The sequence below is a fragment of the Acanthochromis polyacanthus genome, chromosome 1 (assembly GCF_021347895.1).
Source record: "Acanthochromis polyacanthus isolate Apoly-LR-REF ecotype Palm Island chromosome 1, KAUST_Apoly_ChrSc, whole genome shotgun sequence".
NCBI lineage: Eukaryota > Metazoa > Chordata > Actinopteri > Pomacentridae > Acanthochromis > Acanthochromis polyacanthus.
Genome location: NC_067113.1, coordinates 57,979,654 through 58,005,265, shown reverse-complemented (window position 1 = coordinate 58,005,265; position 25,612 = coordinate 57,979,654). Strand labels below are relative to the sequence as shown.

General features: G+C 39.8%; 1 protein-coding gene across 4 annotated transcripts; it reads right to left on the bottom strand.

Moving 5' to 3' along the window:
• Nucleotides 1-1,447: 1,447 nt before the first annotated feature.
• Nucleotides 1,448-25,605, bottom strand: trim24 (tripartite motif containing 24). 4 transcript variants are annotated; one of them, XM_022197673.2, is made up of 19 exons: nucleotides 24,856-25,605; nucleotides 20,393-20,511; nucleotides 20,142-20,289; nucleotides 18,285-18,417; nucleotides 17,822-17,938; nucleotides 17,495-17,609; nucleotides 17,268-17,414; nucleotides 17,058-17,172; nucleotides 15,637-15,776; nucleotides 15,183-15,437; nucleotides 13,739-13,861; nucleotides 13,497-13,644; nucleotides 13,332-13,389; nucleotides 8,351-8,477; nucleotides 6,867-7,159; nucleotides 5,691-5,802; nucleotides 5,452-5,526; nucleotides 5,104-5,265; nucleotides 1,448-3,632 (listed from the first exon to the last, which is right to left on the bottom strand). In XM_022197673.2, exons 1-19 carry the CDS (start codon nucleotides 25,127-25,129, stop codon nucleotides 3,039-3,041), a joined length of 3,255 nt encoding a protein of 1,084 aa, XP_022053365.1. In that variant the 5' UTR covers nucleotides 25,130-25,605; the 3' UTR covers nucleotides 1,448-3,038. The 4 variants fall into 4 exon arrangements, with proteins under 4 accessions (XP_022053365.1, XP_022053369.1, XP_022053366.1 ...); XM_022197677.2 differs by having other exon boundaries at nucleotides 13,739-13,801; XM_022197674.2 differs by having other exon boundaries at nucleotides 15,183-15,419.
• Between the last annotated feature and the right edge of the window lie 7 nt (nucleotides 25,606-25,612).

Genomic DNA, 25,612 nt, shown 5'->3' with positions numbered 1-25,612 from the left:
TCAGAGACATTCACACCAGTGGTCTGCTGAGGTCATTTTGTAGAGCTACTGCAGTGCTCATCCTGTTCCTCCTTGCACAAAGGAGCAGATACCTGTCCTGCTGATCGGTTGAGGACCTTCGACAGCCCTGTCAAGCTCTCCCAGACTAACTGCCTGTCTCCTGGAATCTCCTCCATGCGCTTGAGAATGTGCTGGGAGACACAGCAAACCTTCTGATTTGCAAAAATTTCTACATTTCAGTTTTTGTCTGTCAAGATGGGGTGCTGAGTGTACATTAATGAGAAATAAAATGAACTTTTTTGATTTTGGCAAATGGCTGCAATGACGCAGAGTGAAAAATTTCAAGGGGTCTGAACACTTTCCGTACGCACTGTATATATATATATATATATATATATATATATATATATATATATATATACACAGTGAAACTTCTGATGTCCACATTTTTGGGAAATCTTTGAACATTTTTTTGGTGTAAGAACATTCAATGTTCAACTGATTTTTTTGGTGAATGTTCTTAAAGGAAATATTAGAAGTTATACTGATATATATGTAATCACTTCAAATATTTTTAGGATTTTTTTAACAATTTCACTCATTTTTAAAAAATATTTACAAGAATTTTCTTGCCACATTTGGGTTTTTTTTAAATAAAACTTTTAAGTAATTATTGGAATTTTCTTCCTGAAAGTTTTGCGAATTTTCAGAAAATTTGGGGAATTTTTTTTGCTGAATTTTTGGATTTTTTTCAGACAAGGAAACAATATTTTTGGAGCCTGTAAATGAGGACAACAGGAGGGTTAGTAGGTCGATTGTAAAAAGTCAAATAAAACAGGCAAAACTGTCAATTTGTTCTTTTACGTAGTTTGACAAAAATTAAATCTTTTTTTTACTACATTTCAATCAGAAAAAATATTGATATTCACAGATATTTGCCTTTACTTAAATTAAAAATGAGCTATACTGACGATTAAAAAAATCCTTTTAAAGATTTTGTGGGGTTTGTTAAATTACAGATAGCAACTTGTTGACTATTAAAAATAAACATTCGAAAAAAAATGCAAATAATGTCCACATTAAAAAAAAGAATAACTGAAACACGTCCGTTTTCCAGAGCTAGAGCGTACGAGTAACATACGTTTAGTGTTGCTAATTTTAGCGGTTCTGATGAGTGGTCCTACTGCTCTGACGATACCTCCTGATTAAAGCTCAAACTGTGTTTGTTTCTTCCTCTTTTCTTTTCTATCTTCGCAAAGTCTCCGAATTGCAATTTTTTTAGTTCCTCTGGAAATCCTTTTCCAAGTGGAGCCATGATGCAGACAGCCAACAGATTTAAAACCAGTACAGAAGGAAAAATAAAACCAATCAAAAACCAACAACAAAACAACCCCGAGTGAATCAATAAAGTGTTTTTAAACAGAGAAAGCATAGCACACACCATAACTACATGTAATCCTGTTTATTACAAATATTGTAAATGCAGGTATTTGTTCTGCTCACCATCGTAGAGAGTAAATCCAGAATAAATTTACAGGTTTTGTTCTCGATTAGTATTAAAGTGACAACATGGGACAAAGTATTAATGTCTGTTCTGGAGTCGCTCTGTTCATCTTAACCCTCCTGTTGCCCTGCAGGTCAAACTGACCCGCTTTAAAGTCTGAAAAAGTGGGGGAAAAAAAACATTTTTTCACAGTTAAAACTTCCACATTTTCTACATTTTTGGGGAATTTTTGAAAATTTTTTGTTGGAAAAATGCAAAGTTAAAAATTTTTTTTTTAAAGAACATTCGGAAAAAAAATCAACCAAAATCCAGCGAATTTCGCTGGATTTTGGTTGATTTTTTTCCGAATGTTCTATTAGAACTCTTACTGATACATTTATGAAATCACTTTAGATATTTTTAGGATTTTTTTGGAAGATTTTTACTCATTTTTTGAAAATATTTACAATAGTTTTTAGTTTTGGCAAATTTAAATTTCTTGCCAATTTTTTTTTTAAATAGAACTTTTACGGGAAACCTTTAAGGAATTTTTGGAATTTTCTTCCTGAAAATTTTGGTAATTTTTATAAATCTGAGGAATTCTTTGTTGGATTTTTTTCAGACACGGAAACAATATTTTTTGGTGCCCGTAAATGAAGACAGCAGGAGGGTTAAGCTTCAAAAATACACGAAACGTGTGATTTCTTCCCTTCACTTCCCTTGCGACGATAAGGTTTTAGTCTAAACTTATCCAAGAGTAATCGTGACGCACAGCGGCAAGGACACGCTCTGGAAAACAGAAGCTGATCATCATGTCTCGGAATTATCTACGACTGATAACGGTGGAGTCAATAAAACTGCTCTCTCGATGAAAACGACGAGGCTGCTCTGTGATAAAACAGTGTTTGTTGGGATCGTTGCAACCCAGAACAGAGGTTTCAAATGTCAGATTTTTTAAGAGAAAGTTGCACTGACATACATGTTCCTCCTGTACAGAAACGACAGCGTCCATATCTGCCAACTACACAGCATTAATGAGATATTAAAATAATAAAAATACTACTATTGCAATAAAACAGTCTTTCTATGAGCCAAACGGCTAGAACAAGTGAGCACAAACACAAAAGTGGAGGCATTATTTCTATTAAGACATCTTGCATGCATTTCTAATCCCAAATTCATATTCTGACAGCAGCATTTGTGCTTTCAATTTGCAGGATTAATATATACAAGGCATGAGCAAGATAAGTGATGATAACAAAGAATATCTTGTGTGCTTTTGGGTGTCATCATCACAGGAAATAACCGTTTTATGTTACAATAGCATAAAACCTCTGTCCGCAGCAAAAACACATAAAGAGCTTTTTTTACTCCCTTTGTTGTGCATCTACAGCAAAATCCGCTCCTATTCAGTCCAGCAGGAACCTCTTTTTCCTATTGCAAATAACAGGACAAAAACTATCTGGTTGCAGCAAATGTGGGTCCCCACTGGGGCCATTTCTGAGGAAGACTGAGATCTTTTCTACAGTTTCTCTTCCATTCTGGTTTTATCGATTTATCCCTCCTCTTCTTTGGCTGTTTCTGCAGGAGCTGCTTTCTCCTCCTGAGCTTCAGGCGGAGCTGCAGGTTTTTCTGGAGGCAGCTGAGGATTCTCTGTTTTCGGTGAGCTGCAAGTCTCACCGTCTTTCGTTTTGCTGGAAGCCACTCCGTCTTTTGTTTCGCTCTCAGCAGCCGGGCGGATTTCCACCGCTTTAGGAGGAGTGACCTCATCCTGCTTCACCTCCTCCTCTGCAGGAAGATCACCTCCATCTGTGGCGGCTCCTGCTTCACCCGTCTCCTTTTCGCTCGTTTCACTCGACTCCTTTTCCGGTTTTGCCTCCTCTGCCGGGGCTGTGGCTTCTTCCAGAGGAGCCAAGTCCTCTTCCACCGGAGGGATTCCTTCTCCTGCAGGGCTTTGTGGCTTCTCATCTTCGACGGGCGCCAAACCTTCCTCCATCATCTCTTCTTCTTCGTCGATCTCGTCCTCTAGAGGAGGGATCATCTGTTCCTCCCTGCCTCCGGGGAAGGCCTTGTCTGGGTAGATGAGCTTCAGCTGCTCCTCAAAATAGTCCTCCAGGTACAAGCCGGCGCTCCCAACCTCCGAGGTCGCCTGGTAAAGTTAGAAGTTTCAGTTAAAAGGTTCATGAAGCGCTGTAATCGATGATAAATGTTGGTGTAGGATGAGGTTGATGTATGTATGTAAATAACCATACATATAATTGGGTATAAACAGTGTATTGTATTGATACTTAACCACTTCTTTGATTATAACTTTGGATATTGTTCTCATTTTTACTATTGCTCCATTTCTTCTTAATACAACCAATGTTAACAGACCTGATGCTACTTCTATTTCTATTATATCTGTTTGGAATGTTGATTCAATTAAAACCATTTTTAACAGATTTTTATCAGCAAGAACCTGAGCTTAGATATTTGTTTGCACCTGCTGTCACACAAGTGTTATAAATTTGAATCATTTCCTTGATCTGCGCAGCAATATCAGTGAATAACTGATTAACTGACAATATTAGTTCATCACAGTTTTTATTGGAGACGGATACATGATATAGGCTGCATTAGAAGCCATGACGTGTGTCATTTGTACACAGAAATGTATCTTAACTGATTAAAGTTGATTTTAAGAGTGCAGATGTTATTAAGCCTTACAGAAAACGTTGTCATGGTGCCCCTTTATGAGCTAACATTCCCACAATGCTCTTTCCATGTCAAAGCCAAACTGCCTGTCTCCTCTTGTTGCTATAATACTAAGTAGTAAGAGGCTCCACCTGGTGGCACAATCAAGTACTGCCATCAAAATACAGCACCTATATTGTGTATTATTAAGGAAATGGTGTCAGGTATTAGCAGACACTAACTAAACCCTCCAGAAAAATGCGATTATATGATCGCATGAATTCCCGCATTAATCACCAAAATGCCGCTGATTATGTGGGAGTCAATTATTTCCCAAAAGGCCGCATAATCCCCACAAAACAGCGCATAATTTCCACAAGAATCTCACGTTTCCACGAAAAAAAAGAGAAATATGTGGGTCCTGCTTGATTTCACAATAAAATGAGAAATCTATAACCAATATAAATGGAGTTGTGAGTGAGTTTTTAAGTGACGCCCGGCCTGACGTCATCAGTTCGCGCATTCTCACACACACACACACACACACTAGAAGCACGAGCTGATGCGGAGCGCGGCGCCAGTGTTGCCAACTTAGCGACTTTCTCGCTAAATCTAGCGACTTTCCAAAGCGTCCTCGCGACTTTTTTTGTCAAAAGCGACTAGCCACAAATCTAGCGACTTTTTCTGCCGTTTTGGAGACTGACAGGAAAACTCGGATCATTCTGCAGTTACTGTCCTCAACAAGCAGCAGGTGCTGCAGTGAGTGATAATTGCTTATGATATTATTTAATCCTGTTTTTTTTTTTAGAAAACAGGGCAGGATGGGGATGAAAAAAATCAAGACAACACCAAATTTATAGATAAAAATGTGACCGGGGGGTGATTATTCTCATTAACACTTCCTATGTTTGGAAAAGGGACAAACTATTCAAGTTGACACTTACCTTATAGTACTTTGCACAGTTGAAAAATATGAGCCTGACGTCGGTGACAAACCCCTCAGGATTGTCATAATGTCCACTGTCCTTTGACTTTGACTCCAGCTTCTTCTTCACTATCGACAAATCCATTGGAGTCTTTATTAGTTCTTTGTACCTTCTTGTCTCCTGCAGCAGAAGAACAGTGAAAGTTAAGCCCCTGGTACACGCGGTCTCTCAAAAACTAACAATCACTATCAAACAAGATGTTTGTACAGAGATTAAGCTACAACTGAATGTAATTATATTAACACGCCGACTCCTGAGCAGCTTCTGTCTGTCTATATTGATTAGATACTAAAGAAAAAGCCTTACCGATGGAGAAGCAGGCACCTGGAAGTCAGTGCTGAAGTCATTACAGAACAGACGCAGAAGCAGCCTCTCACACCTCTACAGGAAGAAGAAAAAGAGCAGCAGCAAGTTACACATTTCTGCCCTCAAGAAAAACACATTTCATTGGTGCTTAAAAAAAACATACAGGTGAACCTTTATTTCAAAGTAAAGTAAGATTAAATAAACAGAAGGAAAAAAAACATCAAGCTGAGTGAGTTTACCCGTCTGTCAACAGGTGGGAACTCCCCAGAGACCGGAGCGTCTTTGCTGTCACAGTCGTACTCCATCTCAGGAGCGACGAGGTCTCGACAGAACGAACAGAACCACTCGCCACTGAGGAGAGATGAAAGGTTGGAGAAAGCTGTGAGGACTTATGAAAAAACGAGAAAACTTCACGTCTTACAAGATAAGTCTTAGAGAGAACAGCTTAAATGGAGTCACATCATTAAAAGACTTATTTTTAACCATTTTCTCCTCTGATTAATCTGCAGGTAACACATGAACAAATGCTGCGTTGAGGCATAAAAACTTTGCCGTTGTAAGACAGAACTGACTGTGAGATTTTAGCAGTTTTGCATAAATTTGCAATTAAAGATCTACATTGTTTAAATTACTGTACAAATAACACCAACGTGTCTGAGATATTAGACCATGTACTGTCATGTTTTAGCTCAAAAAATATAAAAACAACCCATCACCAGTGTGGTTATAGAAACATCATTAGTCATAAAATATCGACGTAAAATAATGCTAGTACGTAGAGTCACTTTTTCCCCCAGTAACACCTGTGGACATTTTCCAGATGTTTTTATTTCTTCTAAAATAAAGTATCCAAAAAAATGTACTTTCTTTTTTCTTTTTAGAACTTAATGATTTTTTACCTGTGTTATACCGCACAGAATACATTCTTGATTTCTCTACTTCTAGCCATAGTTGTGTTGTTTCCATAAAGGTGCAGTGAAAAATGAGCCTGCAGTAAATGTAAAATGTGTGGGTTCAGATGGTGAAAGCACTTCTCAGATGAGGACGTTTGTTTTCAGCTTCAGAAAATCAAAGCAAAGAAAAATAGCGACCCCAAGAGGAAGCTCTTGTATCACCATCACCATCTACAGTGAAGGCATAGACTTGGCAAATATGCATTAACACAGATGTTAGAAGGTTTAAATTATAGAACCTCCAAAAAATGTTGATGAACTTAAAATATTATGGACAATAAAGTCAATGGTAAAATGTAGACAGTCTTCATACTCAGAGAAGTGGCTCCATAAAGCAGAAAAACAGGTTTGATTTGAGGTTAATACTCTCCTTTATGTTCTAGGATGCTCATGTCTCTGAGTTGGTGTCATTTTGATGATAATTCAACACTACATGATGTTGTGTGGCGATCTGCCTCTCACCTGGGGGACTCATTCAGAGTGGGGATGTGGCAGGCCAGGTGGAAAACTTTGGGACATTTGTCACAGCAGAGAAGCTCTCCTCCGTTCTGACAGACGGCGCACCAGTCCTCGTTTGGATCTTCTTCTGCCTCTGCTCTCTTTTCAGACTCTGGCTGCGATGGCGGCTGAGGACGCTGGTCATTGGAGTCTGATGTAGGAGCTGGGGCTGGTGCAGAACTTTTCGGTTGCTGCCGGGGCTTCGATTGAGTCCCAGTGCTGCTGTCTGGCAGGCTGGACCCGACACTGGACTGCACCTGGAGGCAACAGAAATATGACATATATGCAGTTAGACACAATGAGCCACAGAAATATAAGACACATAATGGGAAAGTGAGCACTGATTGAGGAGGAGCAGCCATTTAACCATTTGAACCCTAAGAGGTTTTTGCTCCGGTTACATTTTTATGCAGTGTGGGCTCATTTTTCACTGTAATATGAAGTCCTGTACCTCTATGGAAACAGCACAACCACTACTAGAACTAGAGACCTCAAACATGTCAGCAGGATTCGGTTGTAATGAATGAATTCATAAAAACTGCTTTTTTTTAAAAACTTGTCTTTTTTTTTAACCTATAAAACATTTGTCTAAGTACCCACAGAAGTTATCAACATTGGAAAAAATGGTGATTCTCCCTAATACAATATTTTACCACCTACATTATTATTTTGACAGACTGGTGACCTGTCCATGGTGTCCCCTGCCTTCACCCTAAGTCAGCTGGAACAGGCTCCAGCACACCCACGACCCTAGTGAGGATTAAGCGGTGTATAGACAATGCATGGGTGGTTATTTTGTTTCCATGTTGTCTCAGTATCTGCGAGAGTTTATATTTGTCACACACTCACACACATATGCGCAGCAAAATACAAAGAAACGCAGCCTGCGGTTCACCCAAAACATTCCCTGAATTACTGTCCTGTGATAGTCAGTCTCAGATGAGTCACTAATGGCTTCAATGTTGTGACTAAAAGTGCAAATATTTTATTTTTTTACAGAATCTGGTTACAGCTAATTGTTATGACATGTAGAATAAAGTGATTTTGGTAAAATATCACAAGATTTGGTTCAGTTCCCCAATTCTGTTTAAAAAAATTAAGGATTGTGGCCAGTTTAACACTGTCTGGCTTCGATAAATGGTGAAATTCTGATCATTTTTTTTATAGATAATATGCCTATCAACTCTGCTGGCAGTTTTTATTTAGTACAAAGTGTTAATTTAGGAGGCCCTAAACATTTTTTACATTGATGGAACCATTTTGAGCTTGCACTAAAGCCATATAACATGACAAAATATTAGTCATTAATGTATTTTAAAAAGACAGAAATACTAAAGACGTTATTATAATTATATAATATTCAGCTTATTTTCGCTGCATTTAGAACACAATGACAATCAAACGTTTTCTTCAGGCTCTAGACTGAGGTAATGTAAGTATTCTCTTACAAAGCGAACTTCATCCTCATCCTCCGGTTCGTCCTTGATGACGATAACGGGTCCTGGGGACGACCTTCTTCTTCGTTTAGATGTGGGGGCGGATGGCGGCTCTGAAGCATGTTTCCAAGTTGTCGTCCTTCAACATACAGATTTTCAGAGAGGAAAAGAACGGTTAGGATTATGACATAGCTGAAAAATAGACACTTTGATCTTGGTTTGACAGTGTTTTTAGGTTTGTCATCTGAAATACGTGAATGTTATGTGCTATATATATATATATATATATATATACACACGTGGACAAAATTGTTGGTACCCCTCAGTTAAAGAAGGAAAAACCCACAATTCTCACTGAAATCACTTGAAACTCACAAAAGTAACAATAAATAAAAATTTATTGAAAATTAAATAATCAAAATCAGCCATCACTTTTGAATTGTTGATTAACATAATTATTTAAAAAAACAAACTAATGAAATAGGGCTGGACAAAAATGATGGTACCCACAACTTAATATTTTGTTGCACAACCTTTTGAGGCAATCACTGCAATTAAACGATTTCTGTATTTGTCAATGAGCGTTCTGCAGCTGTCAACAGGTATTTTGGCCCACTCCTCATGAGCAAACAGCTCCAGTTGTCTCAGGTTTGATGGGTGTCTTCTCCAAATGGCATGTTTCAGCTCCTTCCACATATGTTCAATGGGATTCAGATCTGGGCTCATAGAAGGCCACTTTAGAATAGTCCAACGCTTTTCTCTCAGCCATTCTTGGGTGTTTTTGGCTGTGTGTTTTGGATCGTTGTCCTGTTGGAAGACCCATGACCTGCGACTGAGACCAAGCTTTCTGACACTAGGCAGCACATTTCTCTCCAGAATGCCTTGATAGTCTTCAGATTTCATCGTACCTTGCACACTTTCAAGACACCCTGTGCCAGATGCAGCAAAGCAGCCCCAAAACATTACTGAGCCTCCTCCATGTTTCACCGTAGGGACAGTGTTCTTTTCTTCGTATGCTTGGTTTTTGAGTCTATGAACATAGAGTTGATGTGCCTTACCAAAAAGCTCCAGTTTGGTCTCATCTGTCCAAAGGACATTCTCCCAGAAGCTTTGTGGCTTGTCAACATGCATTTTTGCAAATTTCAGTCTTGCTTTTTTATGAGTTTTTTTCAGCAGTGGTGTCCTCCTTGGTCGTCTCCCATGAAGTCCACTTTGGCTCAAACAACGACGAATGGTGCGATCTGACACTGATGTACCTTGGCCTTGGAGTTCACCTTTAATTTCTTTGGAGGTTGCTCTGGGCTCTTTGGATACAATTCCAACGATCCGTCTCTTCAATTTGTCATCAATTTTCCTCTTGCGGCCACGTCCAGGGAGGTTGGCTACTGTCCCGTGGGTCTTGAACTTCTGAATAATATGAGCCACTGTTGTCACAGGAACTTCAAGCTGTTTAGAGATGGTCTTATAGCCTTTACCTTTAAGATGTTTGTCTATAATTTTTTTTCGGATGTCCTGGGACAATTCTCTCCTTCGCTTTCTGTTGTCCATGTTCAGTGTGGTACACACCTTTTCACCAAACAGCAGGGTGACTACTTGTCTCCCTTTAAATAGGCAGACTGACTGATTATGAGTTTGGAAACACCTGTGATGTCAATTAAATGACACACCTGAGTTAATCATGTCACTCTGGTCAAATAGTTTTCAATCTTTTATAGAGGTACCATCATTTTTGTCCAGGCCTGTTTCATTAGTTTGTTTTTTTAAATAATTATGTTAATCAACAATTCAAAAGTGATGGCTGTTTTTGATTATTTAATTTTCAATAAATTTTTATTTATTGTTACTTTTGTGAGTTTCAAGTGATTTCAGTGAGAATTGTGGGTTTTTCCTTCTTTAACTGAGGGGTACCAACAATTTTGTCCACGTGTGTATATATATATATGAAAAAAAACAGATATCGGCAATGGTACAATCTGAGCATTGCAGGGTGTATTCAGTGATAGTTAGGGCACACAAAATCACAGTAGTTTAATGTAATGCTCCCAAAAATGCAGCATATAAACAGTCCAGTTTTAAATCCATGGCACTAATTGTACAGATTGACTGGTTCCTGGTTGGTCGATGCGATTCAAGCGACCAAATTCTTATTGGTCGGAGAATCGCTGGTGTTCCAATTATGAGGAGAAAAGCTTCACATCAACAGTCTTCCTGGATCAAAGCATTAGTTTTTGCAGCGGTAGGAAGAGAATACTTGTGACCTAACCCTCACTCCTGCATTTTCACATTCTTTTTACCCTGCCAACCCAAAAATAGACAAGATTTAACTTCATGTCTGTGACTCCAAAGTGACTGACACCATGTCACATTCATGGCTGCATTTTGCTGTCGCAAATCGGCCAAAAAAAGAAAAGCCCAAACCAGGTTCAGGAGTTGAAAACTAGCTTAATGCTATCCACTCTATATGCAATACATCAGATGTTTTCTATGTTAATTGCATGGTCCCTCATGAAATAAAAAAATAAAAGTCAAGAGCAAACTTTGCAAAGAGCAGTTCATTTAGGGCCTAAACAAACTGCTGTTTGCAAAGTTGGCTAGCCTAAACTTTAGGCTAACTTGTCTTCATGAAGTTAATGGTTAATGGTTAAGTCATTTTAGCAGCCATGCCCCCTCGTGTGGCTCTTATCAAGCAGGAAATTTTCCATGTCACACATCTCCAAATTTTTTCTAACAACGCAGACGGAGACACGCGGAAAACACTAAGGAAGAACAGAAGCTCCTCGCAGCAGAAGTCCAGAAAAACAGGCATTAATACGATTCATCATACAGGGACCACCATGATAACCGGATTATGAACAATTCATGGCGTTAAAGTGCTGCCACACTCGGTAAATAAGAGGAATGGGTGAAAAAAACTTTCAAAGATCTATGCGACAGATACGGTATTCTTCCATTGTTCTCGTGCTGGGATCATGAGTTGATATGGTTCGATTTTCAGAAATGATCTAAATATGAGCAGGTGCAAAGACGCCTGCTATTATCATTTCATTATAAAATGATGCTAAAATGATTTATCATGCTACAAATGCTAGGTTTTTATGTTTATTTGTAATCCATTTAGGCTCATCAGGCTGTCAGGTTGAGTGAATTCAACACACTGTGGCCAGTTTTAGTTAACCCAGAGGTACAGAAATGCAACCAATTGTTGATTTGAAGCTACGATTTTAGTCAAACACATTTTCTTCTGTTCACTGCAACCCTATTTTATTTATCTATATGTGTGATCTCACAGCAACAGTCAAGCATACACACGTGGACAAAATTGTTGGTACCCCTCAGTTAAAGAAGGAAAAACCCACAATTCTCACTGAAATCACTTGAAACTCACAAAAGTAACAATAAATAAAAATTTATTGAAAATTAAATAATCAAAAACAGCCATCACTTTTGAATTGTTGATTAACATAATTATTTAAAAAAACAAACTAATGAAACAGGCCTGGACAAAAATGATGGTACCTCTATAAAAGATTGAAAACTATTTGACCAGAGTGACATGATTAACTCAGGTGTGTCATTTAATTGACATCACAGGTGTTTCCAAACTCATAATCAGTCAGTCTGCCTATTTAAAGGGAGACAAGTAGTCACCCTGCTGTTTGGTGAAAAGGTGTGTACCACACTGAACATGGACAACAGAAAGCGAAGGAGAGAATTGTCCCAGGACATCCGAAAAAAAATTATAGACAAACATCTTAAAGGTAAAGGCTATAAGACCATCTCTAAACAGCTTGAAGTTCCTGTGACAACAGTGGCTCATATTATTCAGAAGTTCAAGACCCACGGGACAGTAGCCAACCTCCATGGACGTGGCCGCAAGAGGAAAATTGATGACAAATTGAAGAGACGGATCGTTGGAATTGTATCCAAAGAGCCCAGAGCAACCTCCAAAGAAATTAAAGGTGAACTCCAAGGCCAAGGTACATCAGTGTCAGATCGCACCATTCGTCGTTGTTTGAGCCAAAGTGGACTTCATGGGAGACGACCAAGGAGGACACCACTGCTGAAAAAAACTCATAAAAAAGCCAGACTGGAATTTGCAAAAATGCATGTTGACAAGCCACAAAGCTTCTGGGAGAATGTCCTTTGGACAGATGAGACCAAACTGGAGCTTTTTGGTAAGGCACATCAACTCTATGTTCATAGACTCAAAAACCAAGCATACGAAGAAAAGAACACTGTCCCTACGGTGAAACATGGAGGAGGCTCAGTAATGTTTTGGGGCTGCTTTGCTGCATCTGGCACAGGGTGTCTTGAAAGTGTGCAAGGTACGATGAAATCTGAAGACTATCAAGGCATTCTGGAGAGAAATGTGCTGCCTAGTGTCAGAAAGCTTGGTCTCAGTCGCAGGTCATGGGTCTTCCAACAGGACAACGATCCAAAACACACAGCCAAAAACACCCAAGAATGGCTGAGAGAAAAGCGTTGGACTATTCTAAAGTGGCCTTCTATGAGCCCAGATCTGAATCCCATTGAACATATGTGGAAGGAGCTGAAACATGCCATTTGGAGAAGACACCCATCAAACCTGAGACAACTGGAGCTGTTTGCTCATGAGGAGTGGGCCAAAATACCTGTTGACAGCTGCAGAACGCTCATTGACAAATACAGAAATCATTTAATTGCAGTGATTGCCTCAAAAGGTTGTGCAACAAAATATTAAGTTATGGGTACCATCATTTTTGTCCAGCCCTATTTCATTAGTTTGTTTTTTTAAATAATTATGTTAATCAACAATTCAAAAGTGATGGCTGATTTTGATTATTTAATTTTCAATAAATTTTTATTTATTGTTACTTTTGTGAGTTTCAAGTGATTTCAGTTAGAATTGTGGGTTTTTCCTTCTTTAACTGAGGGGTACCAACAATTTTGTCCACGTGTGTATAAAGAAAACAATAGGAAGAAGGACAAAGTGTCTTTCAAGATCCTTTCTCACCCCGTGCCCCTGTCTGTGGAGGACGGCTTGGCCATCGGTGAGTTCTGTCTTGCTTGAACTGAAAAAAAGAGAAAAGAAAATTACATTTCAAGATCTGGAAGACAAAAGAAACGCTCTCTGTTGATTTTAACACAAGAAAGGACGAATCAGAGCAGAGATAATGACCTGCGGCATGATTGACAGCGCTTGTTTTGTCTGCGGCCGCCGCGGTCAGACTCGGTGCGAAGCCGGGTTTGGGGACAGAGATGGTGATGGAAGGCAGGGAGCCGCCGGGTTCGCTTCTCTTCAGGAAGGACGACTCTGGCATGCATCTCTGACGGAAACGGAAACAAAACAGGTCAGGGTTAATGCATCATCACAGCTACACGTCAGCATGAAATTCTCTTATCCCTCGTCTACCAACCGACCTGATGTAGTGACGTCTGTGTGGCTGCTCCGGCGGTTAGAGGTTGGGGGAAGCGTGAAGGACCCTGCGACATATCCATAGGTTTAGGAGGGAAACCAGAGCTGTTGATCAGATCTCTCAGAGACTAGAAATAGAGAAAATATGAAGCTGAATGATCACTTCAAGTCAATTTACGCCACTGATTTGTGTATTAAGACAGAGGAGAAGGAGTGGAAACATTTAAATAATTGCACTTCACCATTTCTGCTATAATTTCTGAGAGGAAAAGCAGAAAGGATGCATTTTATTCTAGTATATAAACCGACTTGATCCATCCCAGTGTTTGAGGCAAAAGATAATCTAATTTTATTAAAAGCATTTGAATAATACTCGCATGAATGAAATCTTCATGATAACAAAACTGGAGCAGTGCTGGACATTGTTATCACAACTGTGAGCAGTCTTTCTGGTATCGCCATTAGTCCGTGATAAGCACCATCTGCAAAAACGTTCTGTGCAACGAACAACAAGCGGCATGTTCCCCACAGAACGATGTACTCAAATGTGTACCAGAGTCTTGTACTAAAAAGCAGAATCGTACTCAGTGTATCATTTTGTTTCGTTTTATGAAGCTGTCATCAACTCGGCGAGCCAGCTGAGGTTTTCTAAATGTGGATAAGAGAGGCAGCAACAGATGACCATATTTGGCATATTTTATAAATAAAAACAAGTTATAATACCAGAGAAAGACTTTAAAAACATAATACAGACTATAAACAACACAGCTGCAGCAGCCAAAGCAGGAGGGGAAACTGGACAAAACTGCAGGCGGTGTGAATGTTACTGACTGCTAAATTATTAGTGCAACAGTAGAACTGACTGTAATTAAAATTGCATATTCTATTCAATAAATGTGCTGTTTAGATATATTCTTCTGGCATGTAAGACAGTTCTATTTTTCAGCTGCATCCTACAGTGTTCAAAGGTCTTAGAGCGAGTAAAAAATTAACATAAAAACATAATTCAAAGCACTAAGCATGGTGTGTAAGGCATTTATATGCTTTATCTTTCAGCCACTTCTTGGTGCTGAACGGCCTCGAGAGAAAGTCAAGAGCAAATACGAAACAGCATTCAAACCACTAAATATGTTTACTGCAAATGTTGAAAGGCCAACAAGGATATGAGGTTTAGGTGTTTGAATCAGTTTATATTTTGGGATTATATCACTTTACAAAGACACATAGAAAATTAAGATATGGCTTTTAAATCACTGGAAAAACTGGTAATCTTCTATGACTATCTGAGCACTGAGCTCCATGGGATATTCCAGGAATGGTGAGGCTATTCTGAAGAGTTTTAATACATACTGAGCTCTTATCTCAAACATCTTCAGTATTAGTTACAATGACAACCCAGAGCTAAACTTGAAGTTCCCTTAATAACCCCTGAATCCACTTCTAACTGACCTGTGCAGCCTGGAAGCCTGTGTTGTGAAGCATGGACGACGTGGGGCTTCTGGGGTTGGGGTGGGAGCCTCCATATCTCCGTCCCGGCTGAGCCAAGCTGTGGGGACCTTGGGAGGGTGAGGAGCCTCCGTGGATGGGTCTGGTTGGCGGCGGCGGGCCGGGAGGTCCTGGAGGTCCTGGGAGTCTCACGTTCTGGTACCAGGACCAGTGGTTGGGAGGAGGCTGCCTGTGGGGCTGCTGGGAAAGCTTGTCAACCTTAGACAGAGAAGTGTTTTAATAGAGTCAAATTGAATTTCTAGATTACAAATTCTATGAATCAAAGCACAGTTTTTGGAGATTTTCCATCTTTGAGCAGTAGCTAAAATGTGTCCATTTATCAGGAAGTAGATCTTCACTCTTAATTAAGACAAATGAACTTGTCAAGGCACTGAAACTACAGAAAAAATCCTCCTACCTGCATCTGGAGCTGAGCCAGTGTACTTTGTCGCTGCTGTGCTGAGAGTGAGAGACCTCCAGGAGGTGCTTCTGGTCTGGGACCTGCCAGGTGGTTGGTGATGGGGGGCCTCCCTGGACCTCTTTCCACCACCAGAGAACCTGCAAGAAAACAAACAAACAAACAAAACCGACCAACTGTATCTCTGTCCGATAGTTAACATTTCTGCTGGGTGGCCGACTTGCACGGTAAATATAAAGCATCAAAATCTCTATGAAGAAGTAGGAATGACCGAAACACATTCTGAGCGAAAGAAGGCTTTCAAATGTGTCTGCAAAAACAGAGGTAAAGCAGTAACATGCATACAAGTGTTACTGTAGGTACTGTAGTATTGCTTTAAGAGAAACTCTCCTGTAAAAGATTTAAAAGCCAAGAAAAAAAAATCTAAAACTATTCAAGCAGAGACCATAAGGTGTTTCCCAAGACAAACTGTTAGTACTGTTAATGATAATGAGAGAACTGAAAACATTTAGACTGGCAGGTTATTTAGGTCAGATGTGATTAACACACTGAAAGACAAATGCAGAACCAACATCCCTTGTTTATAGATGGGAGAGCATGACAAATAAAGATAAATATATGATATCATATGGTAAAATCTTCAAGTGGTGGCATCTACATCAAACAGCTGTGTACTCATTAATGTAAAATCTTATTAGGGGATATTTTTATTTTCTTATTCTTGAACCATCTGCTACTGCTGGACTCCAGATTCAAATTCCACATGGGTGACACTCAAAGTCTTTCAGATGGCATCATCAGATTTTCCTGTCTGTGGTACAAGTGTGTTATCTGAGAAATGCCTTCACCATTTTGATACGAGTATATTCATAATGAAAGTAGAGGAGAGGGAGAGATTTATGTGTCAGAGTCGGAGCGTAAACAGATGGTCAGGAAACCTTCCTCTGGGTATAAAGCAGGGCTCTAGACTGTGAGCAAAATGTTCACATTTGCGCCCTTTTTTGAGAAAGTGCCAGTTAAAATTTGAAGTGGTGGCATTGTGCGAGTGCACGATGATCATTAAGCTGTATTAGTGTCGCTCTAACTGGCACAGACAGCTACTGTGTTGACCATGGTGGTGCAAAGTAGTACTTTTTTTACTTCGGTGAAATGCGATATTTACACTTAAAAATGCGGAATTCTCGTGAAATGCAGAGCAGACCTGCTTTCACAGAAAAGAGCGCATGTAGAAAAAAAAACACTGTTTCACTTTAGACAAATCTGACATTAGAATGCCCTAGTTTAACTACGATTCCTGCAGGTTATGTTTTTTGAAGAATACATTAACCTTTTGCAAATCACTCAGAAACATTTGTTAATCTACAATCAGGTTTCATTACTGATTGACATATTGTGTACTTTCTAGGTGATGACAGTCTTACCAAGGTCGACGTTTGTGGCCCAAAAACCAGAACGACATTGGAAACGAACGGAGCTCTGAGGAACGATGGAAGGGTTGCAGCTCGCTCTCATCAGATAATGGATCTGATACAGGATCTAGGAGACAAAAGGAATCGTAAAGTCACTGAGAACACAAAAGTATTAAAGGATTTTGTGAACTGTGAATTGAATTGCTGTTTGACGTTACACACCAATCTCTTGCAGTACAGGAGAGCCGTTCCACTGTGACTAGCTGTGGCCCATTTGGTGAAGCTGATGACATGATCCAGGTGTCTGCTTAGAGAGTTGACGTCTTCCTGCTGCTTTTTTAAACCCATTTCATGGTCCTTAGTCAGAGCCTAGGAGTACATGTCAGAAAAGGAATCCTGAATGTCGCAAAAGCATTTAAAAAGTCATTCATCTCAGAGATTAAACGTACCTCGAGCTGGTTTACGAGAATCTTCCCCTTCCTGTTGATCTCCATGATCAGGTTGCAGATGGACTTCTTTATCTCATTGGTTACAGCTTTTCGATTCTCTTCAACTTGCTGCAGTCTATGAAAGTCAGCAACAAAACGTGAATCTGGATTCAGTTTCAATATTCAAGTTGTTTAAGATTTAACTAAAAAATGGTTAAATTCAAAGTCCCGAATGCATCCAGTTCTAATTTTCTTTGTTAACCAACACATCAACATTTTATTAATAAAATACCATTTATATCTGAAATGCAAATGACACAGACACTCTGCTGCAGAGGATAACTTTACCCAGAGTTGATACAGCTGGACACGTCCTCGATGGCCTTTCTTTTCTCTTGCAACTGCTGCGTCATGTTCTCCAGATACTGTCGGTGGTTTCTGTAAGCATCCTCTAAAAACTGGTAGCTAGAACACAAAGAATGTAAATCAGCAATGAGCGGACGAATGAAAGCTTGTTTTTAAGACAATTTAGCACAATTTTTTCATCTCAGGTCAGTGGATCATCTGAATCTCTGCTATTCTTGCTTGTAGCAGCACTTTAAAACATCATTATTCTTTCCTGCAGTAAAACTGTTTTTTAACATTTTTACATAGAACATCCACAAACATCACATCAGGCCCACTAAATTATCAGCAACACTGTAACAAGTTGCATCACAGCTGTAAAGCAACAGACAGCTGCTGTGAATACTCACAGAAAATCACCAGAAAATACACAATTCTCAGTGTAGGAAGAAGAAAATCAGCGTACTTGTGATCCTTGTGTTTAAGGAGCTGACAGTCTCGACAGGTGAGTCGGTCGCACGTCTCACAAAACAGCTTCAGTGGCTCCTGCTTGTGGATGTCGCAAAATACGGGCTTCTGCGTGGATATTCCTAAAGCTTCTGTAATGCAGAAGTGGTAAGTTTAAAAACAGAAAACGTAACGTCATTAAATCCAGACAAATATATTGAAAAACAGCTTCCATCCCAGAGCAAGAAGAGAACTCAACTCTGCCAAACACTGACACTAAATATTAGTAATTTCCTGACTTACATTTACATAAACTGTCTATATATTTATATTTGTCAACCTTTTTCTTTATGCACTTCCTATTCATATATTGAACTTGTTTACATGCAGCTTGTATGCACTTTTTGTACTACTTTAAGCCATGGAATTTTTGTATATTTCCAGGAATATTCAATAGACAGAAGTGCAACATCAGTTACGCTACTATTTTTATGGCAATCTTAACCCTCCTGTCGTCCTGCGGGTCAAATTGACCTGTTTTTAAAGTTTCAAAAATGCGGATTTTTTTTTTTTTTTTCCACAGTGAAAACTTCCACATTTTCAAAATTGTTTAGGAAATTTTTGAACATTTTTTGGTGGAAAAAACTAATTTAAAAAACATGTTTAAGAACATTCAGAAAAAATCAACCACAATACAGTGAATTCCGCTGTCAAATTTGGGGATTTTTTTTATTTTAAAAAATAAAACTTTTGAGTGAAACTTTTCAGGAATTTTCTTCCTGAAGATTTTGCAAATTTTTTATAAATTTGGGGAAATTTTTTCTGAATTTGGACTTTTTTCAGACAAGGCAACAACATTTTTTGGTAAGGACAACACGAGGGTTAGCACACCAAATAAGCTATTACCATGAAGCTATATCAGTCTTATGACCTTATTACTGTTTTCATAGTTTAATGTTTTTGTACTTTGAGAATAATTTATTTTATTTCATTTTGTACTTATACAATACTCTTTTTTATTGCAAATATCACTAATTTTGCACCTTATTGTAAACACACATTGCACATTTTTGTAAATATCAGCGTTGTGTGGGACCTTATTACCATTAAAACACAGACTAGCAGGCTGAGGAACAGCTTCTTCCCCAGAGCTGTTGCCTCCATTACACTACCTTCCTCCCTCCAAAAACATGCACAACCCAAAGATGGAACTAACAAAGTTTCGTTGCAGAAATGCAATGACGATAAATATCCTTGAATCCTGTTTCCATTTCTATAACCTTACATGCCAATCGCATGCTCTTCTGTATATTGTTCATTTATCTATCCTGTATGTAACATGCGTGAACAACTGGATACCGTGAAGTTCCCCAAGGGGATGAATAAAGTATCCATCCATTCACCTATCTAAAATGTTGTCTGATCATGTGACAGGGTTGCTGTTTTCTTTCATTGCCGACTCTACTCTATTCCTGAATTTTTCGCAGCTTTTTTAACGGTCAAAATCATCACTATCGCAAATTATATCTTGTCAGAAAAGATTGTCAGAAATACTAGCAGGCAGAGAACCATCACTTAGAAATAACAGCTGGTAGCATCTTTTCTGAACAACTGCAGTGGTCCCATCCCTCTTTTTTCCAAGGTAAACTATTTAACTGCTCAGAGTGTATTTCTTAAGTCTACGGGTTATTCTACTTCTCTGTAATTGCGTGAAAAGCATTCAACCAATGCACAGTGTAGCCTGCAGTCAAGAGCACATTATATCATTTGATTAATTGTTATCTTTTAATAAACAGCAGTGTGGTTTAAGTACACAACCACTAACATGTGCATGACTAAACATACTGTCGTGTAATTACTGGAGAACACACACTACCTGGAGACATCTCCTCCTTCTGACGTATGGTGTGGTCTCTGGTGAACTTGACTCTCTGGTGCGCCTCGATGCACGTCACACACAGGAACTCCACACACTCCACACAGTAACCTGTTGCCTCTGTATTGTCATCACAGCTCATGCACACCTGTTAAAACACAAAAGGAGACTGAGTTAATGAAAAATCACCGCTGTTGGTGCAGGAAAGTGGTGTCAGATGAGTAGCTTAGGATATTAACGCGATTACCAACCTGGCTGGTTTTCTCCACGGTGCTGCTTGGCACCTCAGCGGAGTCCTTGACAAAGAAATTGTCCAATATGTCCTTCTCCCAGCATTCCTGTCTGCATACTGGACATCGAATACCACCCGCTGGAGCAAGACACAACATTCATTACTGTAGGTATCTACTAACAACCATTTACATGAATTTATTCCCTCCATAAAGACACAGAGCCCGGAGAAATGTTTCTATAACAGTGATGTAATAATGACACTATAAATAACTGAGGATCTTAACACAAATATTAGACATGGAGCATGACAAAGGGAGGCTTTAAATGTGACATTGTGGTTAGAGTCCAGGGTATTTTTTAAACCATCATTAAACTTTAATTTGCCTGATATTAAAGGTTGCATATTGAGTATAATCAAAACATTGAAACTGCAGCAGTGGCTCAGTATATTTGCTGGAATAACTCTACTGTAGCTCTGTCCAAACTCTTTTCTGTAAACTGATGGTATCTTTACGTGCTGGCTTTATGACTCAGTGAGCAACCTGGTCACTTTTCCATGAAAGTAACACAAATCTGGAATGCGCGCACATATAAGCAATGTAGCTCAAGTTGTACGAAGCGATTTCTGGAGGACTTTTGGCACATTCCGGCATTAATATTGGTACAAAAACAACACAGGGAGTGCAAAAGACAGAATCTAAATGCCAGGATTGCTAAACACCTTCCCCATTCAGTTAATCTATTACAGACTAAAATATCAATGAAAATTAACCTTTACTGCAGTTGAGACAAAGCAGGTCAGATTAATGATACTCCGTAATAATGAAAGTAATGCAGGTTCTGACAAGCCTAGTTTGTAGATTCCAGCCATCTGTAGTATCCAATTTAACAGCAAGTCACATTGTGTTGCAGCTGTCACACAGAGTCACAACTTATAGGCTACAGTTAAACTCTGTGTTGCACAGCAGTCGTCCTCAGATTGACTCCTGAGTTCTAATACAGCTGCTGAAATATTTTCATTGTTCATAATGCAGTAGTTGGATTATCATCGCACAGTAACGGTTTTCAATGTTCAGAAAATCATAAATAAACTAAGCTATTAAAGCTTGCTGTATGTGTAATCTTTTGTTAATTAGTGCATTATTATGTCTTATACACCACTTGTACTAAACAAAGTGATCAATGTCTGAATGACAGAAAGCAATTACTTCAACAGATTCATGAAGCCAGCAATGTTGTGTATCATTTGTTGACAGTGTAACACGCTTCTGGCAGCAGAAAGTCATTGCTTAAGCGTGACTCCAATACATCAATATTGACAGAATGGGTAGAAACATGAGTTTATTTTGTCCAGGTCTACCTGAAGATACACAATCAAACTGCAGTGATGAAACTAAACATCAAAACTTTCTCCTAAGAGCTTCAATAGGCTACTAGACTTCTCATTTTGCTTCATGAAGACATTTAATCTCTCATTCCAAAGAACTGATGGGGAGTCCCAGATATATACTCTCACCACAAATGACATGAATAATGGTTCAATAATGACTCAAAAGTCTTGGGGTGTGAATGACTGTAAAACTTCCAGGTAAGGGATGACTCAAGGTGCTCATGATAGTGAAACTTCCTCAGGACAGAGTTCTCAAGCATGCAATATAGGTTTCTGATAAATTGTGTAGCAGATCTCCTCCTATGTTTAAAGATGACGAGCCCAGTTAAGCATAAATAGCCACCTCACTCCTCTCTCAAAGCATCAGTGTTCTCCGTCTGGAATCTAAAACTGCTTTCGTCGAAGGAGTGTCTCTTGTCTTTTAGGTATAGGTGGAATGTTAAATCTTGTCCCGATAAGCTGGTTCTTCTGAGATGTGCTTTGCGATTGTTGACTGGATGCTTAGTCTCATCTACATCTAAGTCCGTGCATTCCTTGGTGCATTGAACTGCATATACAATGTCATTCAGCTTGTGTGATGGTGTTTTATCTTTAAAGTGAATCAGTTTGTGCATCACAGCGCTTGGTGGGTCTTAAATGCACTGAGATTTTCCTCAGACACGCCGGCTTTAGGATCACTAACAACGTTTTTCCACCTGTCCGTCTTTTCCTCTCTTGTTTGATGCTGTTTTTTTCCCCACACATCTCTTTGTTGACTTAACAATGGCTCAGTGGGGATGGCCACAAGTTTTACATGCATGTGCTTATTTTCCCATCCTTCTCTTGTGGTAAGGGACATTCTCAGCTCAGTGGTTATAAAGGTGTGATAACCCCTCAGTTGATGATCAGGTGGGTGGTGAGACAGACAAGACAGATGGTTTGAGAAAGGAGTGAAGGAAGCCATCTCTAAATGGAACAGTCGTCTCTAAACATACCACTTATCAGGCACTTAAAATGCAGTCTTGAGAGCCCATGTGATTTAGGGTTGATTATATTCATGTAGGACTCCCCATCAGCCAGTTAGAAGTGAAGAAACCTCTTAGAGGATATGCAATCAAATAGATAAGTCACTAGTTTATGTCCCAGTGGGTGATGGGACAGAGAAGACAGATAGTTTGATAAGGGATTGAAAGAAGGCACTTACGTTTAACTGGACCAGCCATCTCTAAACAGGCCACTTATCTGGTACTTATAATGCAGTCTTGAGCTCCTGTTTTATTTAGGGTTGACTATATACATGTAGGACTTTCCATCAGGCAGTTTGTGGTGAAGAAGCCTCTTCGATGACAAAATCCTACAGATAAGTCCCTAGTTTATGTTGCAGACAGTGATAGCATAGAGAAGACAGACGGTTTGAGGAAGAAGTAAAGAAAGCCATGTATGTTGAACTTGAACTGCCATCTCTAAACAGACCCCTTCACAGGTACTTAAAGTGCAGTCTTGAGCTCCTGTGTGATATGAGGTGATATGTAACCTTGCCAGTAAGTTGATTTCTCGCGATATTTGTGAGTTCACAAATCTCTCAAGAAACCATCTTGCTCCGCTCCCGCATTCACTGTTCGTACAGAGCCAAGTTGGCACGGGCCAATCACACAGCAGTATTCGTGTGTGGGGCGGGATATCCGAGTGTGAAGACGACACCAAGCGCCAGTAGATCAAAACAAACATGGCAACGGAGGACAACGATCGTGTAGATGCTGCTATTAAGTCAGTTTTAGCTGAATCTCCTATCGCTTCTTTGAAGGAAGAACAACGAGAGGCACTTTGCGCATTTCTGGATGGTAAAGATGTTTGTGCTTTTTTACCTACGGGTTTTGGTACATGTGGGATCCCAAGTCAGTTATTTAGAATTAATAAAACTTCATGAATGGTACATAATCAAACTAATAAACACTGAATTTATGTTCTGGTGGGACACAGGAGACAGATGGTGTGAGAAAAGAGTCAAGAAAGGCATCCAATATCTAAAGAGACCACCTATTGGGTGCTTATAATGCAGTTTTGGGATTCTATGTGATTTAGGGGTGATAATATATCACGTGGCACTCCCACGTGATGCCAGGTCAGGTCAGACATCAAGTCTGCTACTGGTAACATTGTAACCCAGTACAACCTGCGGCATGGACGGGTGGTCAGCGTTTAAACCGGCTCCCCCCACCCCGCCATACTGGTGAGGAGGGTGGCATGACACCCAGCAGGCCAAAACACAAGACCTGTCAAAGGGCGTACGAGCTCAATTGAGCCACCGGCCATCATGCACCACCGTTGCCTTGCGGTTCGCAGTTGGATCTGCAAAGGCTAAGGGAGACAACCCCTACAGAAAATTTGGAGTGCAGTCCCATTAGGCAGTCAATACCTATCATACTATTGATCTGCCAACTGCTGCAGTCAAACTGGCCCCAGACGTACTGGCTTGCCATTCCTCTGGAACCTGCTAGTGAGACCGAGAGGGGGATTCTGCTGTCCGGGCAACTCAGTCTCTCCATAAAATTGCCCAGGCTTTGCGCACTGGAGATCATGAGAGAGCTGCAGCAGAGTATGCAGATCCAGAATCGGCCTCTACAGTCACTCGAGACGCTGCCCATCTACTACCTCGCAAGGCGCTTATCCATAGTCTACAGACTGACGGATGCCAACAAGGCACTCCCAGTCAGGCTGTTAGAAGTGAAGAAGCATCTTGGATGATGCACTATCAAACTGAGAAACCCCAATTGATTTGATGGTTTGAGAAAAGAGTAACGGAGGGCAACTATGTCAAATTGGAACTTCCATCTCTAAACACACCACTCATCAAGTACTTATAATGCAGTCTTGAGATTCTATATGATTTAGGCATATCAATATACACGTGGGACTACAGCTACAAGTGAATAACACTACTGAATTAAAGGTGAGATGCCTTCAAGAACCAAAAAGAGAAGTCAAGTTGCTTTGTAGTGAAGTATGTAGGATCACGGTTACCTGGATAACTGAGAATCAACATGATCAAAACTGCTACTGCTACTACAACTTTATAAGTGACTTCCACATTAGTAAATAGACTTTTCTTACATGTTTTGCTGCTGTCAAGGTGCCCCTGCGAGTCCCGCCTCGGATCTGCGCTCCTGATGGGGGCAGGCAGACACCTCTTACAGAAGGAGTGGAGACACGGCAGCAGCTTGGGCTCTCTGTTGTGGAAGCTCAACTTGCAGATGGGACAAGTGTCCATGAGCCCGAAGGTGCCTTGCTGCTTCAGCCTTTCTTCTCCTGCCGGCAGACTTTCCGCCTCGTTTTCCACGATAATGACAATGTCGTCGTTGTCCACATTTTCGGCACTTTCGTCCATCTTTTCCCCTTCTCTCTGCTGCTGCTTCTCGATCAAGCAATCAATAAAACTAGCGCAGCGGTTGCACACAAAGTCTAGCTTATAATTTTAACCACTGAAGGCAGATAAATATTATTCATATCAGCATTTAAGACATGGTTTGTTTATTAAACGGCTGCTTCATGAGCCGCTAATAGAACAGCAGCGTTAGTTTACTTAGGTGTATTTCTGCCCGTTTAGAAGCTAAATTAGCATCGTAGCCGCTTTTAATTGCACATAGTCTAGAGACAATAAATAGTAAATTCACAGGTTTGTGGCGTTTCTTATTCAAACAGACGAAATCTAAAAACGCACAGTCGAGTATGAATAAAAATTAGGCTACACACATAGTGTTTTGAAGCTCATTCGTCCATAGGGAAAGGCGACCATCTGTGCTTTCTTTGCCCAAAACACAAACCATTTATTACCCAGACTGCACTGCGGTACGGCGGCCGGTGTAAGGCC